This window comes from Monodon monoceros, unplaced genomic scaffold (genome assembly GCF_005190385.1).
Source record: "Monodon monoceros isolate NGI ecotype Baffin Bay Population unplaced genomic scaffold, NGI_Narwhal_1 Super_Scaffold_21, whole genome shotgun sequence".
Taxonomy (NCBI): Eukaryota; Metazoa; Chordata; class Mammalia; order Artiodactyla; family Monodontidae; genus Monodon; species Monodon monoceros.
The window spans coordinates 162,324,435-162,342,370 of NW_021703778.1; the positions used below are offsets into that span (position 1 = coordinate 162,324,435).

General features: G+C 40.7%; 2 protein-coding genes across 6 annotated transcripts in view; one reads left to right on the top strand and one right to left on the bottom strand.

Annotated features, from left to right (window-relative positions):
• Positions 1-17,936, top strand: part of CPSF2 (cleavage and polyadenylation specific factor 2) — an 81,353-nt gene that overhangs the window by 41,185 nt on the left and 22,232 nt on the right. Inside the window, exons 1-2 of one of the 4 annotated variants that reach the window (XM_029237697.1) lie at positions 8,883-10,657; positions 14,243-14,303. The gene's annotated coding sequence lies outside the window, so the exon portion shown is untranslated. Of the gene's footprint in view, positions 1-8,882; positions 10,658-14,242; positions 14,304-17,936 lie in introns of those variants that run through there. The other 3 variants (XM_029237699.1, XM_029237698.1, XM_029237700.1) reach the window with 3 other exon arrangements.
• Positions 5,045-10,287, bottom strand: NDUFB1 (NADH:ubiquinone oxidoreductase subunit B1). Of its 2 annotated transcripts, none has more exons than XM_029237706.1 (3): positions 10,176-10,287; positions 6,100-6,244; positions 5,045-5,160 (listed from the first exon to the last, which is right to left on the bottom strand). In XM_029237706.1, the coding sequence occupies exons 2-3, from the start codon at positions 6,237-6,239 to the stop codon at positions 5,124-5,126; spliced, it is 177 nt and encodes a 58-aa protein (XP_029093539.1). In that variant the 5' UTR covers positions 6,240-6,244; positions 10,176-10,287; the 3' UTR covers positions 5,045-5,123. The 2 variants fall into 2 exon arrangements, with proteins under 2 accessions (XP_029093539.1, XP_029093540.1); XM_029237707.1 differs by lacking the exon at positions 10,176-10,287 and adding an exon at positions 7,613-7,763 and having other exon boundaries at positions 5,046-5,160.

A 17,936-nucleotide genomic window follows, 5' to 3' on the forward strand; every position in this document is an offset into this window, starting at 1 on the left:
CCGCTTCCCACTCATTGCGGTGGATTCTTAGACTTCAGGGGGATTGGATAAGGACCACGCGAATTCTATGTTCTTTTTGTTTTCTATTTTACCTTGTACTTTCTTTTTATAACATTTGCATACAATTATTTAATATCTTTCTCCTCCTCCTGCGCAGAAATTCTCATTACATCCCTGAATACTGAGCACTTGTGTAAAAATAAGAGTTAATATTTACGTAGGGCTTACTGTCGGTGGGCACTCTTGTAAGTGCTTTGCATATATTAACGAATTTAATACAGCAAACTTTGATGTAGGCGTTATTCTTATTTTATACATGAGGAAGCTGAGGCATGAAGAGATTAAGAACAGCACAACTAGATAGGTAGACAGATAGTTTGGCTGTAGAACGGAGAGCTGTTGGCGTAAAAAAGGGAAATGAAACCACAGGAATGGATATAATCATCTTGGGGAAAAGGAAGAGACTGAGAAGAGGATCTCACAGAGCCCTGAGGGTAGAGAAGGCATAGCCTAGGAGAAGGGAGGAAAAGCAGGAAGGTGTAACGTATGGAAGCCCCAGGAAGGAAATGTTTCAAGGAGCAGTCAGTGTCAGTTGCTGCCCAGAGGTCCAGCAACATAAGGACTTACAAGAGCCAACTGAACTGTGTTGCTATGGAGACCACTGGTGACCTTGGTGAGTGCAGGTCCAGAGGGACAGAAGGGGCAGTGGGAGGGAAGGAAAGGAGACTGCCAGCGAGGTTCTCAAGGGGAGGATTCAGTAACCATTTATCCAATGTCTCTGCATATACAGTCCTGTATTGGAAATACATTCCTGTATTGGACATAGTCTGTGTTCTTAAGAAATTGTGGCCTAACTGGGGAAAGAAACCATGGTCTCATGAAGCAAAAAATATGCAAACCAGTTTTTCTGATTTTTTTTTTTTAAAGAAAATGTGTCTGTATAGAGAAACATGTATTTCTTTTTTCATGCATATGCATTACAAATCTCTGGAAGAATATACAGAAAACCCAGAGGTTACATGTTTGAGTGGTAAGGGAACTAAGGCAAATGGGGAAAGAGTGGGAGGGAGACTTTTCACTGTATACAATTTTGGTCTTTTTTTTTTTTTTAATAAATTTATTTATTTATTTATTTGGCTGTGTTGGGTCTTCGTTGCTGTGCGCAGGCTTTCTCTCGTTGCGGCGAGCGGGGGCTACTCTTTGTTGCTGTGTGCGGGCTTCCGGGCTTCTCATTGTGGTGGCTTCTCTTTGTTGTGGAGCACAGGTAGGCATGCGGGCTACAGTAGTTGTGGCATGTGGGCTCAGTAGTTGTGGCTCACAGGCTCTAGAGTGCGGGCTCAGTAGTTGTGGTGCATGGGCTTAGTTGCTCCGCAGCATGTGGAATCTTCCTGGACCAGGCCTCGAACCCGTGTCCCCTGCATTGGCATGTGGATTCTTAACCACTGCGCCACCAGGGAAGTCCCTAGTCTTGTTTTTTTGAGCTAATTAATGTATTACTAATTCAGAAAAAAATGTGAGTTTATTCATTTCCTGAGGCTGCTGTAGCAAATTACCACAAACTTGGTGACTTAAAACAACAAAATTTATTTTCTTATTCTTCTTGCAGCCAGAAGTCTGAAACCAAGGTGTCAGCAGGGCCATGCTCTTTCCAAAGCCTCTAGTGGAGAATCCTTTCTTGCTTCTTTCAGCTTCTGGTGGCTCCTGGTGTTCTTAGCTTGTGGCACCCTAACTCCAATTTCTGCCTCTTTCTTTTCATGGCCTTCTTCCTTCTGTGTCTGTTTGTGTCCTCTCCCCTTATAAAACACCAGTCATTGGATTTAGATTCCATCCTAATCCAGAGTAATTTCATGTTGAGATACTTAACTAAATACATAAGCAAAGACTGTTTCCAAATAAGGTCTTTGGTTCTGGGTGGACTTGAATTTTGGAGAGTAATGATCCAACTCTCTACAGTGACTAATTGCTTATTAGGATGTAAATGACCCCAAAGGACCTTATAGTTTTGTTCATTTAGCATGTAGAACAGTGCTTGGCAATATTTAGTAATGTTGAATTACTACTAATCGTTTCGTTAGGCCTTCCGACCTATTGAGTATGTGATTAATAGCAAGCATCATAAAATGAAAAGATCAGTGCCTGGAAGTCAGAATGCAAATTCTGGATGTGGCTTTGCCCCTGAAGCCATGTGTGAGTTGGGTATTAGATTTGTTGCATTTCCTATTCTGGTAACTCCACTTGATATTCGGCACATCCCAAACTTGAACTTCATAAGTTAACTTGTATTGTTCATCAAAACTCAATGACCGGGTTTCCCTGGTGGCACAGTGGTTGAGAGTCTGCCTGCCAATGCGGGGGACGCGGGTTCTTGCCCCAGTCCGGGAAGATCCCACATGCCGCGGAGCAGCTGGGCCCGTGAGCCATGGCCGCTGGGCCTGCGCGTCCTGAGCCTGTGCTCCACAGCGGGAGAGGCCGCAGCGGTGAGAGGCCCGCGTACGGCAAAAAAAAAAAAAAAAAAACAACTCAATGACCACACTCTCCAGGAAGCATCCCCGGCTCTTCAACTAACTTAAAAGTTCCTGTCCCTCCTCTGAGCTCCAGTATGTGCTTGTATCTTACTTGGTACGTTTTACATAGTATCATAACAGTTGGTTTGACCATACATCTTTGCCAATACCCTATAAATGTCTTGACGGCAGGGCCCATGTCTTATTTGACTTTGTATATCTTGTAGTCAATGCCTTTCAAATGAATTAGTGAAGCTAGCATCTGAGAATCATTCTTGATTCTTTTCCCCCCATTCTTCCACTTCACATTTTGTTCCAATCAGTCCTCAAATGTGCATGTTCATGGCTCTTTCTTCTCTGTTTGCTTTGCTACTGCTTAGCCTTCTTGGTCTCTTGTGTATTCCAGGTCCAGGATCTCTGAATTGGTCTTCTGATTCCAGCTTCAGTATGTTTAATTCATAGTGCTGTCAGTGATCTTTCAAAAATGCAAACCTCACCAGTTTATCTTTGTCTTAACAAATGGAATGTTACTACGTATCAGGCACTGGGACTATAACCATGAGAGAGACAAACAGTCCAACTTTCACAGAGCTTATATTGGGGGGATCCTTAAATAATTACACGATATTACTCTATTTGAAACGTTTCAGTGGCTTCCTATTGCTGGATTAAAAGGTTCTTTGTGCTCTGGACCTGTCTGGCTTTATCTCCTGGGATTCCCTCTGCTCCAGTCACACCAGCTTCCCTTGACTTCCGGAAAGTCCTCTGAAGAAAAGTCGTTTGTGCCACCGCTATACCTTGCACCTGCCTACATTAAAACCCTCATTACAACACACTGGACTTACTACTTTATATGCCAGTGGACTACCAGCTTTTGAGGGTCAAAGGAGTCTTACTCTTTATAACAAGGGTTGGTGCATAGAAGTGAATAAATGTACAAATTTTGGGGGCACAGACAAGTATTACAATAGTTCAGTAGGAGACAGTGATTACTGAGCCAATCAAGGAGTTCCTGGAGACAGAGGACATAAAATAGATGCACTTCCAGGAGACTTCTATTTCACCTTGGACAGTTCAACTTATCTCTAAATCTACCTCATTGAAATTTTATGTTAACAAGCAAGATGACACAAAGTTATATCTATCTTCTTGAACATGGTCTCTTTTAAACTGGCCTAAATTTTGTTACCCCAAATAGTTTAACAGAATTTCAAACAACTGAGATTTTAAAATTTATGTGTGTCATCTTAAATGTCCTGAGTTCTGAAAAGAATCAGTGATAAGGGAGTATCATTTCATTGTAATTTCACTTCTCCTAAATTCAAGCTTACCTGAAACAGAATTTGCTTTCCAAGAAGAGGTAGTTGAATATAACAGATGACTTATGTACATACCCAAGAAACCATCACCATAATCAAGAAAATGATTACTCCAGCCCCTTCCTGGACCACTCCCTGGCAACCACTGATCTGCTTTGTTACTATAGTTTGCAGTTTCTAACATTTTATATAAGTGGAATCACATAGTGTGTGCTTTTTGTCTGGCTTCTTTCATTCAGGATAATTAATTTGGAATTCATCTATGTTGTATCAATAGATCATTTCTTTTTATTGCCGAGTAGTAATATTCCATTATATGGATTTAATACAATTTATCTATCCCTGTGTTGATGGACATTTGGGTTGTCTCTAATTTTTGGCTATTACAAGTAGAGCTGCTATGAACTTTCATGTAGATATCTTTGTGTGGACATATGCTTTCTTTTGGCATATATGCATTTCTTTGAGGTAAATACCTCAGAATGGAATGGCTGGGTCGTATGGTAGGTGCATGTTTAGCTTGAAACTGCTAAACTGATTTCCAAAGCGGTGCAACTTCTGGCAGCTACATTTTCCATTCCTGCCAGCAGGGTGTAAGTTCCAGTTGCTCCACACCCTTGCCAACACTTGGTAAGATCAGTCTCCTTAATTTTAACCATTCTGATAGGTGTGTAGTGGTTTCTCATTGTGGTTTTAATTTGCATTTCTCTAGTGACTTCTGATTTGAGCATCTTTTCACGTGCTTATATGCCATTCTCACATGCCTTTTTTGGCGAAGTGTCTGTTAAAATCTTTTGCTTTTTAAAAATCGGGTTGTCTTATTAGTAAGTTATGAGTTTACATATTCTAAATATAAGTTCTTTGTTGTGTGTATGTTTTGCAAATATTTTCTCCTAGTCTATGGCTGCATTTTCATTCCCTTGTGTTTTTTGAAGAAGTTTTTAATTTTGATAAAGTACAATGTCTTGGTTTTTAAAACTGGTTCATGCTTTATGTATTGTATTTAAGAAATCTTTGCTAAATTCAAGGTCACTAAAATTTTCAGCTATTGATTTCTGCCAAATAAAATCCTAGCATCATCCTTTTAGAGTGCCTTTGAAGAACATGTTTGAAAAAATTTTTCTGAAAAATTGAGCCATATGATTCAGTGATTATTTTTTAATTACTAAGTGTCTGTTATTTGAAATGGGAAAGATTATTTCAGCACAAAAAGAATCACACTTCAAATTAAGTAATGAATGTGTTTTTATTTCTCTTATAATTTAAAAACTGTGAACATTCTGTAATTCAGCAGCAACCTTTACTTCCAGGTGACTTCTTCACTGGGTCTTAATTCCCTGCATGGAAAGAAAAAAAAGGAAGAAAAAGCAAAAGTGTAAATAAAACTTCTATGAGAGGATAAAAGGGAAAGTCAGAAGAATATGGATCCAGTATTTTATATTGTATTAAACTGACCCATTTAAAAGTTTTTATTAGATTCAACATATTCATTCTATTCTCTCATGATTTTAAACTTTTACCATCTCTTCATTTTTCCAGATTAAAGAACTGTAATTTCTTAGTCTATCTTTATATGAAAGCAGTTATCCTCTCAGTGAGTTCATTTAATGTTTTTTATATTCTTTCTAGCTCATTTTATCTTTCTTGAAATCCCTGGCTGGAACCTCCTCTACACAACGCCTTTGGCTGCTACTTGGTTCTCTTGTCCCTTGAGCTTCCTCCTGCCTGGCTGCACAGTCAGTGGCAGACACCCTGTCTTGCTAACTCTAACTCTGATGCCATCTCCAGAGACACAGTGGGACCAGGCAGCTGCCAGTTGCTATTTGATCACCCAACCACCATGTCTAAAGGTCTCAACCAGTGTTGCTGAGAACACAGCACCAAGCAACAATTAGTGCCATTGTTTTCAGCTACATCATGGCCTAAGTAAGACAGTGTATGATCATATATGTTAAAGTACATAGAGGAGGCTTTGGCAAGCTGGTTTAAGACTGTTTCTAGGTTAAAATGTACTCTGACTTAAAAAAAAAAAAAAAAAAGACTTTCAAAGATGTGAAATAGCCTGTTCAGAAACTAAAGACTTATTTACATTCCAAAAGTAATCATAGAGTTTTGTCTAAGGATTAAGCAACAAACAAGACCTCAAAATAATATCACTTAAAACTAAATCCTCAGGGGGGAACATTACCCCTTCTGTTTATTTTGGCACAAATGACATTAAGAAGAATACTTCTAAAACCTGACTGTTGGTTTAATAAAAAAATACAAAAACTAACCTTTTATATAACAGACTCTTGTTCCGGAAGGCAATTAGCTTTTCATCATTCTTTCTGTCTAGGTAACATCCAACGACAAATCCCACAGGGACAAGTATATGTACCCAGTGGTCACGCACAATCTGAAGTAAGTTCATCATGAATGCTATAAAAAAAAATGACCAGAAATATAACTGCCTTTGAAGTATCTTTTAAATCACATCTGAAACAGGAAGGATACAGATGTTAAAAGCATAATAAGCCTCTTTACATTTGTTTGGCATCAGAATGTAGTATACTACTTAAAATCTACTTGATGAAGATTATATAAGTACAATGATTAGTATAAAAATTATACTGCACTGAAGTCAATTTACTACCTTTTATTTCTAGCTCCACCAGTGATCTAACACAGGAATGGAGAGAGTATTAAAAAAATTCTACCTGCAAAAGCTGAATATTTGCACCCTCCTAGTATTGACTTAGAACCTTTACATTTGTAAAATATTTTTAGAACCTCTTACAATGTTAAACCAAATATAATAGTATTTTGTCAGAAGCAGAATTCTTTCAAGCTGTAATTATTGAAAACTATTATTTTAAAACTAATTTTTGAAAGGAAATGAAAACATATGAGAAATTAAAAAAAATCATATTGAATAATGTCACAACAGATCTGAATATCAATTAAATGACTCTACAAAACATATGGGGACAGAGGAACTTACTTTTGTAGAATGACTACTAGGTACCAGAGCCATCATATAGTCTAATATATAACACGAAATACTGTTATCCTTATTTTACAGGTAAGAATACAGTTTAACCCAAATAGGTATTACGTGTAGATCTGGAATTCAAACTCAGGTTCATTCCAAAGCTCTAGCTCCTTCTATCATATCCAAATGCCTCTTGTAGAGAACCTTCCCCTAATTGATATTTATGGTACTTAAGACTTTTTAAGTGTTAAGAAGAGCTTCTAAAAGGCAGAAGAGGAGGACTTCTTCATAGAAGATCTAGAAGTCATCATATGGAAAATGAATTTGCAGTAATTCAATAAAAACACAGTTGAATCATCAATTTTCTGTAAAAATTTGTATCTAAAGTTGAAATAAAAATACATATGTATGCACATGAATCTATAATAAATAAATCCTATATTATGGCTGAGAAGACAGGACAGATAATACATTACTGCTAACAAAAGGGCTTAGCACTGAACTCTGCTAGGATTATGTAGACTGGATTCCTGCTGCTCCTTCTAGGATACTGGTTCTCACACACATTCTAATTCTTTATTTCTCAAGCTTTACTATCTAAAGGCACTGGGTTAGGAAACAGACATGAAGTTAAGTCACACAATGACTACATACTGTCTTTCACAGAGTGTAATATTACACACAGCAGATTCCAGTCTGAATATCACTGATCTAGAAAATTATGATGTAAGTAAATGAGATGTTTGAAATAACTCCCCAGCTGATTTGCTGCAAATAGTTCTTGGACATATACATGTAAATGTAACCAATCTTACCTTATTCCTAGAAGATGGTGGTTCTCTTAGCATTGTACGTTCCCTAAGTAGCATTATTTGCATTGAGATCCTTAAATACTGTTTGATAAACATTTAGGTACTTTTTGTGATTCCGATCAAGTTAGCCACTTGTTTTATAAACTTGAGCCAGTCAAGTATGGGAATAACAATGCACGCCTTCATCAAATGATGTAACCCGGAAAGCACTAAACTACAAAATACTAGACAATATAGGTTTCTAGAGAAGTCTGGGGGTCATCTATTCTCCCACCTGTCCTTATTAGGTTCCTCAAGTTTCTTAAGAGGTGTCAATTCTAACACTCAGCACAGCTGACTGTGAGATAACTGTATTTAACCAACAAAAAAAGTAATTGCTGACTCTCAGCCAGAGACTTTTTAAATAAGCCCATGGCCACCTGTGGGCTATAAGCCATTACTGTTGGCACTCCTCTAACAGGGCCAGAAGGCAATTCTGTCTGGCTTTACTCTAAGCAGAAGAGATGAGCCAAGACCTTGAGACTCCTGCTGTACACAGGCTCTCACAGAGACTCTACAGGATTCAACTACCATGATGGAAGCCTGATTCCATCCCAAAGACATAAATGGCAAATCTTAGCCCCACAGGCATTTCATATTACAACTGTACAATCTACTACTAAATGGACTTTGGGACCCAGTGGCACTCAGCATAATTTGTCCTGCGTATGTCACTGCGAAGACAAAGGGATGACCAGGGAAGACAAAGACTGATGGACATAAAAAGTGAGCAAGAATGATTCCCTAGAGAAAGGATAGGAGGGGGAACGTAGACAGGATCCTGATCACCGGCTCAAGACAGTAAAATGGCTTCATCTGACGGGCAAAGGGCAGCAAGCACCTGGGACAATCTCTAATGAGACAGGTCTAGGCTTGGATAAAGAGTGACATCCACATGGGTGCCCTCAACGTCACTGTACATATTATTAGTGTCTTCTTTATATGAAGACCTCTCAAGAAAAATTTTCTTTTTACTTCGGAACTGGGGAGTAGCTATGCTATTCCTGAAACAAAACAAAACAAACTCGTTTTTATCTTATGGACTTAGGGAATTGAGTAACGGATGATGTATCCTTTGATACCAAAATGATCCAAAACTTTTCCCCTACCTTTAGAAAGAGCTGACTCTTAGAGTACTCTCTGTAAGGCATGGTTCTTAATGCTTTTCACAATCACCAATTCATGTAATCCTCACATTACTATACATGTATTAACTAATACAATGTCCCCAATGCAGTAGGAATATTTTTTTCAGATGAGGAAATCCAGGGACAATCAACTTGCCTAAGGTCACAGATGCAGTAAGTGGCAGACGGGTATTAAAACCCAGGCAGTCTGGATCCTTGGTCCAAGCTCATTGGTGCTTTACTGTCTCTTACAGTAAGTATAAAGGTCAACATTTATATTAACCTTACTTTCGGCTTTATCTCGTTTTTCCTAATAAGGACATAACTTGGAGATATCATGAGTTTGGTTCCAGACCACCGCGATAAAGCGAATATAACATAGAGATAAAGCGAGTCACAAGAATTTTTTGGTTTCCCAGTGCACATAAAAATTAGGTTTACACTAGAGTCTACTTAAAGTGTGCAATAGCATTATGTCTAAAAATACAATGTACATACCTTAACTAAAAAACACATTATTGTTAAAAAATGCTAACCAACATTTGACAATGCAGGGTTGCCACACACCTTCAGTTTGTTAAAAAAGCATTATCTGTGAAGCGCGATAAAATTTGATATGCCTGTATTACCTTTTCTTCAACCCAATTTTCTTCCGCTTAACTTCTAAAAAGAAAATTGTATATAGTGTGCATTTTTGTAAGCCCCTCTGAATTCACGCTGGAATAATATAGACGACTAGACATTAAAAAAATTAATTCTACTCTAATTAGTCCCTACAGCACTTTATATGTAGTGATCAAAAAATGTCGACTTAACCTATAAAAAGCAGTTCTGGATGCATGGAGAAACGGAACTCCTTGAGGTCTGGAACCTCGTCTTAATGACGTATACGCCCGAGAAATCAAGCATAAGCATTACTTTTTTAAAAATTAAGTTTTGAAAAAGTGTGTATTTTGTGGAATGGTCGGCTCAAGACGGTTGGAGACTTAGAAGAGAGCAAGGTTAGCTTCCAATCCTGAATAACGAGGAAGGCAGAACTCTGAAACTTGGACCAATCAGGAGATGCTCGCGAAGAAGCAGTCCCTTCCCCGCTGCAGCCTAGGAGCCGTGAACCTAAAGATATTTTTCAGTTAGGGCAGCCTCAGAGTACCCGTTCCCAAAGGCGCCAGGCGGGAACCGTGAGCGCAGCCGCCCACATCAAAGCAATCCCTATTTCCTCGCCTTTCCCTTTCTCCTTCGCTGGAAGCCTCGGGAAGGTGGGCCGCCGCTTTCACGGGGAGGCCCAGACCACCCCCACCCGCAGGTACACACTGCCGCTGACGGCTTTCCTAGAGATGCACCCTCCCCGCCTGAACAAAAGGGGCTCTTGCTGCCTCGACCTCCCGAGATCCCGGACCCACCTGAAGCCTCGAGAACAACAACGAGACCACGACCTAGGGCGGCGGTGAGCCCAGCCACCAGCGCCGGCGGAAGCTGCGGCCTCGGTACCCACCATTCGCCGCGCCCGCTCGAAGGGAGGGGTGGCTCCGATAAATTATTCCTCTTCTTCCTTCACTGCTTGACTCTTCTCATATTTCTTTTAGCTTCAACACATTGTAAATTCTTTAAAAATAAAACTTCGGCCCCAGGTGACGAGACTCGGTGTAAATGCCACCTCCTTCCTCCAGCTTAGTCCCTCCCACCCCCGAAGATGGTATCACCCTGGGTTTCCCCGCCTCCGCGGATCGCGTCCAGTTTCAAAATGGCGGCCGCCATTGAGGGGCTTCTGCTGCCTGATCGTCACCGGCGCTGCTGAGCCAACCTCATCTTTTCTCGCTCTTGAACCTGGATGCGACTAAGGGTTGGGAAGGGCAGTGGACGGCGTTGGGGGAGGACTGACGAGGCAAGTGGGGGCGGAAGAAAGCAGTGCGCCTTTGGATGGGGGAGGGAACGTCTCGGCCCTCGGGGAGAGCCTGGCTCCGACTCCGACCCGGTCTCCGCCGCGGACGTTCCCCCAGGGTTGCGGGTGCGACTGTCCTGGTAGTTTCTGGCAGAAGTGTTCAGCGAGGGAAAGAGAGTGACTTCTCCAAGTGTCTAAAGCTCTCGGTCTTTTGTGGCAGTTCCTACGATTCACTCCCAGACTCTCCTTTCCTCCTTTTTGCTGTTTCCCTCCGGCCTTTCAGTCTCTCGTCGCTGGAGGAGTTAATCCGACGCCAGCTTTGGCTTCTTAGCATTGTGGCTACCTTGTTCTCAGCTTCCTCGCTCGGGGTCTTCCCGTCATTTCGGGTTGAGAGATCACGAGACTACTGGGCACAAAGTAGGCGTTCTTTTTAGTTAATCGACTCCAGAGACCTTTAAGACATTACAGTGCTTTGTTAAAACAGCCTCGGCCCTCCGCACCCCCCCGCCCCAGCATCTCCTTTGAGCGCTTCCAGCATCATTACTGTATTTACATGCTCTTCAGTAAACAGGAGATCAGAATAATTTTAACTCCGGCAAGGCTGGCTTCCTGTGACCAGGCGAGCCAGCATTATCATTGCCCATGCCCTAAGTTTTAATTTTAGAACCCCTTTGACCGTGTTGTGAAACCCGTGCTCTCCCGGAATTGACCAGGAGGAGACTTTTCTCACTTGAGCTCCAGTGCTAACCCAGACTCTCGTTTTCCCGTAGATTTTGCATGGTTCCCCTCAGTTGTCATCAACATGCACGATCGTTATTGAGAGAGCAATCAACAGATAGATAATTAAGGTGAAATGGTATCCGTCAGAAATCACTGCCCGGAAGGAATTTATAATATGGTGAAGGTTCATTCCTTTCAGTACACATTTATGTTGCTTTGAGCGCTGTGCTTGGTATTGGAGTTAAAAAGATTCACTTTTACTCTTCCCCCATACATTTAACGTCCATTCAACATATATTCTTTGTGCCCACTTGTGCTAGCTAAAAATAAATAACATTGCCTGGAGACACCAAAATAGCTTTATAAAGGAGTAGATATTTGAGCTGGGTCACGAAGGGTCAAAAGGAATGTACTAAGCTCAGGAGAAGGTCATCCCTGGCTGCAGTACAGAGATGCAGAGACTTGAGAAGTTTTGGCATGCTTAGGGAGAGCGGGAGAATGAATGCGCTTGAGCATGCAGTGTAAGGGCGGTTGGTGAAGCAACAGGGAGATTGAGGTAAACTTGTGAAGGACCTTGCTTTCCAAGGAAAGTGTTTAGATTTTATTCAGTATTTAGCCGGAAGTCAAGGACTGCTTTGCACAAGGAAGGGGCATGAGGAAATTTGTTTTTTAGGGTGGTCTCTCTGATAGCTGTGTGGAAGATCAACTTGGAACAGGAAAACTAGATGAGAGGAAATTGCAATCATTCAGGTAAGGTAATGAATGCCTCCTTTGAGGCAGGATAGTAAAGGATGTCAGACATTTCTGAAATATCAAATAGGATTCAACTGGTGGCAGCCAAAATGGTGATAAGAGGGTGACTTCAGAATTTTTAGTCTAGGAGACTAAGTGGTTGGTGATACCATTAAATAAAGCCTAAGACATGTACATAAAAATAGTATGGTGCCAACTTGCACTTTAGGAGTGGCAAAGCACAATGCTCTACAGTCCAAAACATTGATTTTAGATTTTAGAAATCTCTGCTATTACAGTAGCCTCTAGCTACATGTCGCTATTGCACACTTGAAATTGTGGTTAGTTCGAATTGTGGTGTGCTGTAATTATAAAATACACACTAGATTTTGAAGGCTCAGTACCAAAAAAAATCTCAATAATTTCTTTAATTATTACATGTTGAGATGATAATATTTTGGATATATTGGGTTAAATAAAAGTAATTTCACCTGTGAAACTTCAATGTGGTTGTGAAAAAATTTTTTAATTATATACCTGGCTTGCATTATACTTTTGTTGGACAGAGCTGTTCTAGTCTAGACTAATGATAGAGGGATTAGTGAGGAGGTGGGATTTGAGCTGGGCCTTAAAATGATAGTCAATGGTGATGTCAGAGCAGCTTGCCGGCTCCCTCCATTGCCAGTTAAGGCATTCAGGTTCTGCTTTTTCAAGCAGTAGGAAGCCTTCAGAGATTTCTGAGCAAGGGATCCTAAGTGCAGGGGTGTTTTGGAAGATTAATCTGGTAGTAAGGTATACGTTGAGATGAAGGAAGGAAAGGCTGGAGGCAAAGAAACAGAAACCCAAATGTAAGGTAATGAGGCCCTGTATTAAGGTACTTCCAGTAGGAATGGAAAGGGAATGATAAATGTACAAGGCATTCTCAGGGGGAAATAATCAGGAGTTGGTAATAGTCTGTTCAAGAAGTAAAGGAAGGAATAAAACAAGGAGTGTTTCAAGCCTTGGTTATTTAGATAACAATTAAGAAGTCATGTCATAGAGTTATAAGGTACATTTGAGTCTAAAGAAATTTAGTCTCAAAATAGAACCAGCAAAGTTGAAAGGAGGAAGTGTGCTGCTAAATACCTAAATACTCTCCGTTTTTATCTCTTTGCTTTCTCTATCTTCTATATCTAATCATGTACCCCAGCTAGTTTTTCTAAAATACAGAACTACCTGTATCACGTCATCTTACTTGATAAGTGATCTTAAAATGTCTCTCTGTTGCCTGTTCTCTGTTCAACAATTAGAACTGGGTCCAAAGTTTCTAAGGTCTTTCATTAGCTGGCCCTTTTCTATTCATTAGGACTTTTCTTTCATTTTTTGCTTATATGAAAGTGCCAGGCTACTTTTGTCACTGGTACTCTTAAGTTTTTGTTTTATGCCTTTGATCATGTTATTCCCCTGTTTGAATAGCGTTTTCTCTTTGTCTCTTTCTGCCCACGGCCTACCAGTCCTTACCTATCGAATAATTTATGATCCCACCTCTTTTCTGATTCTCAATAACATAAGCTAATGTCAGTTTTTAAAATCTTATTTCCTAAGCAGCATATTTCAGCCCCTGATTAGAGCCAATTTCATGTTATTTATTTTTTATTTATTTATTTATTTTTTGCGGTACGCGGGCCTCTCACTGTTGTGGCCTCTCCCGTTGCGGAGCACAGGCTCTGGACGCGCAAGCTCAGCGGCCATGGCTCACAGGCCTAGCCAATCTGTGGCATGTGGGATCTTCCTGGACTGGGGCACGAACCCGTGTCCCCTGCATTGGCAGGCGGACTCTCAACCACTGCGCCACCCGGGAAGCCCGACAAATTTATTTATTTTTAACAAAGAATCATATAGGGACTTCCCTGGTGGGCCAGTGGTTAAGACTCTGCCCTTCCACTGCAGGGGGCACTGGTTCCATCCCTGGTCAGGGAACTAAGATCCTGCATGCCTCGCCACACGGCCAAAAAAAAAAAAAAGAAGGAGCATATGTTATTCTATTTGCTCAAGGTCTTCACCTTAGGGCAAGACATAGACGTTAAATACTGTAATTAAAAACAGAAGTAAATCATTATACCGCATTCATGAGACTCTTATTTCTTTATTTTTTAGATTTTAAAGAACTCTTTCTTTGAATTCATGGTGTTTCATCCTATATACGACTGAGATACCAGTAAGTAAAGACTGTCTAATAAAGATACAGCTTTATTATATTACAAGCAATTGTAATAAAAATCTTTTCATCTATTGAAATCTGGGTCTGTCTGCAAAAACGTTTTAACATGAGCTCATTCAGTTCTACCTGCAAGAAGCTTTGTATTTTCACTTCATACTGTAAATAAGGAAAGTGGGGGGTAAGGTAGATTTGAGTAGGAAAAGTTTCTCTTAGGCCATTAATATAATTGTGGTACAGGGAGATTCAAGTCCTATCTAAAACTGTACTTATAAGTATTTTTAATTTTTCATCAGATAGAGAATTAGTATCTTTGTATATCTCATACCTTACAAATAGGAACACACCAAGTCAATATATTTTTTAAAATTAATTAATTAATTAATTAGACTGCGTCAGGTCTTAGTTGCAGCACGCAGGATCTTTGTTGTGGTGCGTGGGCGGGCGCAGGCTTCTCTAGTTGCGCTGCGCGGGCTCCAGAGCACACAGGCTTCTCTCTAGTTGTGGCACGTGGGCTCATTAGTTAGCAGCACGCAGGCTTAGTTGCCCCGTGGCATGTGGGATGTTAGTTCCCCGACCAGGGATCGAACCTGCGTTCCTTGCATTGGAAGGCGGATTCTTAACCACTGGACCACCAGGGAAGTCCCTAAGTCAATATATTTTTAATTTTAACTTCTTTGTTTCAGTAACTATTTGTTAAACAACCACTACGTGTAAGACGTGCTAAAATAGTAAGGATACAAAAATAGATCAAACCTAGTCCTGCATTCAGAGAGCTCTCCCAAGCCAGAGGAGATACATGTAAATAGGTAGCTGTTAATGGTGTGGTAACAGCATTAAGCTCATTTAATACCAGCCATCTTCATTTATTCATTTAAGAAGCATTTACTGACCACCACTATGTGTTAGGCACCGTGGGGTGTTGGAATATAACTATGATCAAAATAGACCAAGTCTCTACTTTCATGGAGTCATTATTCTGGTGTGGAGGTTAAGAGGAGAGAAGGGGATGGACCAAGTGAGTAAGTAAATAAGCAGCAAGTGCAGGTGGGCACTAAGTATTTTGAGGAAAATAGAAGGAAGATACACATTATAGGATGTAACTGAGGTGGGGATGGACTTTAGGGTGGTCAGAAAATGTTTCTGAGAGAATAAATTTGAGGCAGGGAAAATAATAGCTCAAACTAGTTAGAGATCTTGGTGACAGTAGAGATAGAAAGAAATACTTGAGAAATTATTATACTTGAGAAATACAATAGAAGTAAAAATGCAGGACTTATTGATGGATTTGATGTGAGCAACAAGTTAAGGAAGGAATCAAGGATGATGCCATCAGAGGCCAGATGGTCTTAATGCTGTGGGATTGGGTAAGATTGCCTAGAGAGAAAAGAGAAAAGAAAGTCCTGCTGAAAAGCACTGCCTCATTTAGAGGTTGAGGGGAGAAAGAGGTATTAACTAAGGTGAGTGAGGAATGTCCAGTTAGATATAAAGAAAACCAGGAGAGGGTTGACAGAGGAGAAGAGGAAGGTGTTTCTGGGAGGATGGAGCTGTTACTTTTGTTGATTGCTGCTACGATTTCCAGTAATTTGGGACCACAGAAATGTCTGTTGGCTTCAGTTGTATAGAGGTTTGTCAGTGACCTTGATGAAAGCTCTTGTAGTGATAGGGTAGAGAAAGAAGTCAGATTTAGTAGTGTGAATGGGAGGTGGGAAAGTGGAGACACATCTGTGGACAAATATTCTGAGAAATTTTGCTGTGAAAGGGGAGTGTAGAAATGATGAAGCAGTTGCAGGGGATTGGAGAATTAAGAGAGGGTTCTTTTAAGTTGGGAAATTCTAGAGTATCTTTGTATGCTAATAGGAATGGTACATCAGTGATACGTTGATGATACAGGAGAAGGAGGAGATGACTGAAGAAGTTATCTTTAAAAGAGAAACGAGAGTGGGATTCAGAGCACATACAGGGGATTGGCCTTGGATGAGAGCTGAGCTATTTGTTCCTTATGATAGGAGACACAACAGTATACATGCAGATAGGTTAACAGGGTATTTGGAAAATGAGGGGTTACTGTCTGATTACTTTTATTTTATAATTGAGGAATGAGGTGAGATTATCAACAGAGAGTAGGGTGGAGAGAAGGGTGCGTGATACTTGAGCAGAGAAGAGGAGATGTGAAATGATGGTCTCAGAGATGGAAAGTCAACCTACTAAGAAAAATCAGATTGATAGGTAGGACACAGTGCCTGTTTGAGATCTTTGGCCATGAATTTGAAGAGCAAATAGCATAGTTTTGTGATTGTTTTTTTTTTCCCCTTCTGGCAACATTGAGCTGCTGGAATAGACAAAGTGAGTGATTGGAATCAATGAGGGTTGGGATTTTGCCAGCCTCGTACAAAGAAGGATTAGAGCAGCAAGATACTTGAGAGTATTTTGCAAAATAATCATGATGGATCGCTGATCAATGGTAAGACATGAGTGGAGACAGGAGGGGGTCATGGACAGTGAAAAAGTAGTCAGTGATAGAGATACCAGTGAGGCTAAAGGATTTTTGCAGTGGGAATTCTAGAGTAAGGAAGAATTCTAGAGTAAGGAAGGTGGGAGTGAGAGAGGGAGATAGTTGAAGGTGATATTTTGAAAGTGCTGCAGCTTATTGGCCATGATAAGGTCATGGTTGTGACTGTGGTGGTGGGTAGCTGAAGTGAAATGAAGATTATTGGAGTTGAGAAAGTCAAGGAACTAAGAGGTCAGTATTGAAGCTACTCAGAGGAAGACTGAGTCAGGAACTGAAGTCCTCAGTGAGTGAGGTCAGATTAATAGACGCCAGCAGTGAGGAAGAATAGGAAAGGCTCACAGTGAGCTGGCTGGGCAGCATGACCTTCAATGGGACTGGAGCATTGTGAGGAGGAAGGAGAAGACAGGTTGGAAGCTGCAGTGAGGAGGAAGGAGCACATCCTTCCTGCTTCGGAGGTCAGGGAGTACAAGAGGAAAAAAGGCCTGTTGAGAAGCCTGCAGGAGAAACTAGGTTTCTGTGAAGATTTGCAGGTGAGGAGAATGTTCAGAGAAGAGGTTGAAGTTCCAGGTTAGTGCAGTAGTTCCAGAGGGCATACTGAAAGGATTTCGGAGGGAGAAGAGGTAGTGGATTGGGTCCAATTAGATGTACACATCAGTGATTATGGATAACCTAGGAGTCTTGGATGTTTGGCTGTGACCAAGGTAAACAAGGATGGGAGATATGATATGGCAGGATTAGCCCCCTGACAGCCTGTTAAGAACGGTGGGCAGTTTACCTTAGTTTGTTGAGATGACCTTGGGCAGATGGCGAGGGATCGTGAGATATGCAGTGACCTCTCTTACTTGCGTAGTTAGCCAGGAAAGGCTAAAGCTAAGATCTGAAATGTAGCTGTGGAGTTGTACTTTGCTAATCAGTGTTTTTAATAACCTCTGTTTAATAGCACACAAATTCTAGGTCCTAAATTCCAGTACATGTGTTCATGTTGTATCTTCTTGAAATATGTAGTAGGCATCCTGACTATATTCTATCAAGTATGTGTTGAGCACCTACTATGTGTCAGGTTCTCTTTTAGAAATTACAAACATAAGGTGCTACCTCTGTTTTTCAGTTGCTCACATTCC

Excerpts from the sequence above, each read along its gene's own strand:
- NDUFB1 (XM_029237706.1), bottom strand. The coding sequence starts at position 6,239 with ATGATGAACTTACTTCAGATTGTGCGTGACCACTGGGTACATATACTT. Across the intron at positions 5,161-6,099 it reads AAGAGTCTGTTATATAAAAG|GGAATTAAGACCCAGTGAAG; the intron begins GTTAGTTTTTGT and ends CTTTCCATGCAG.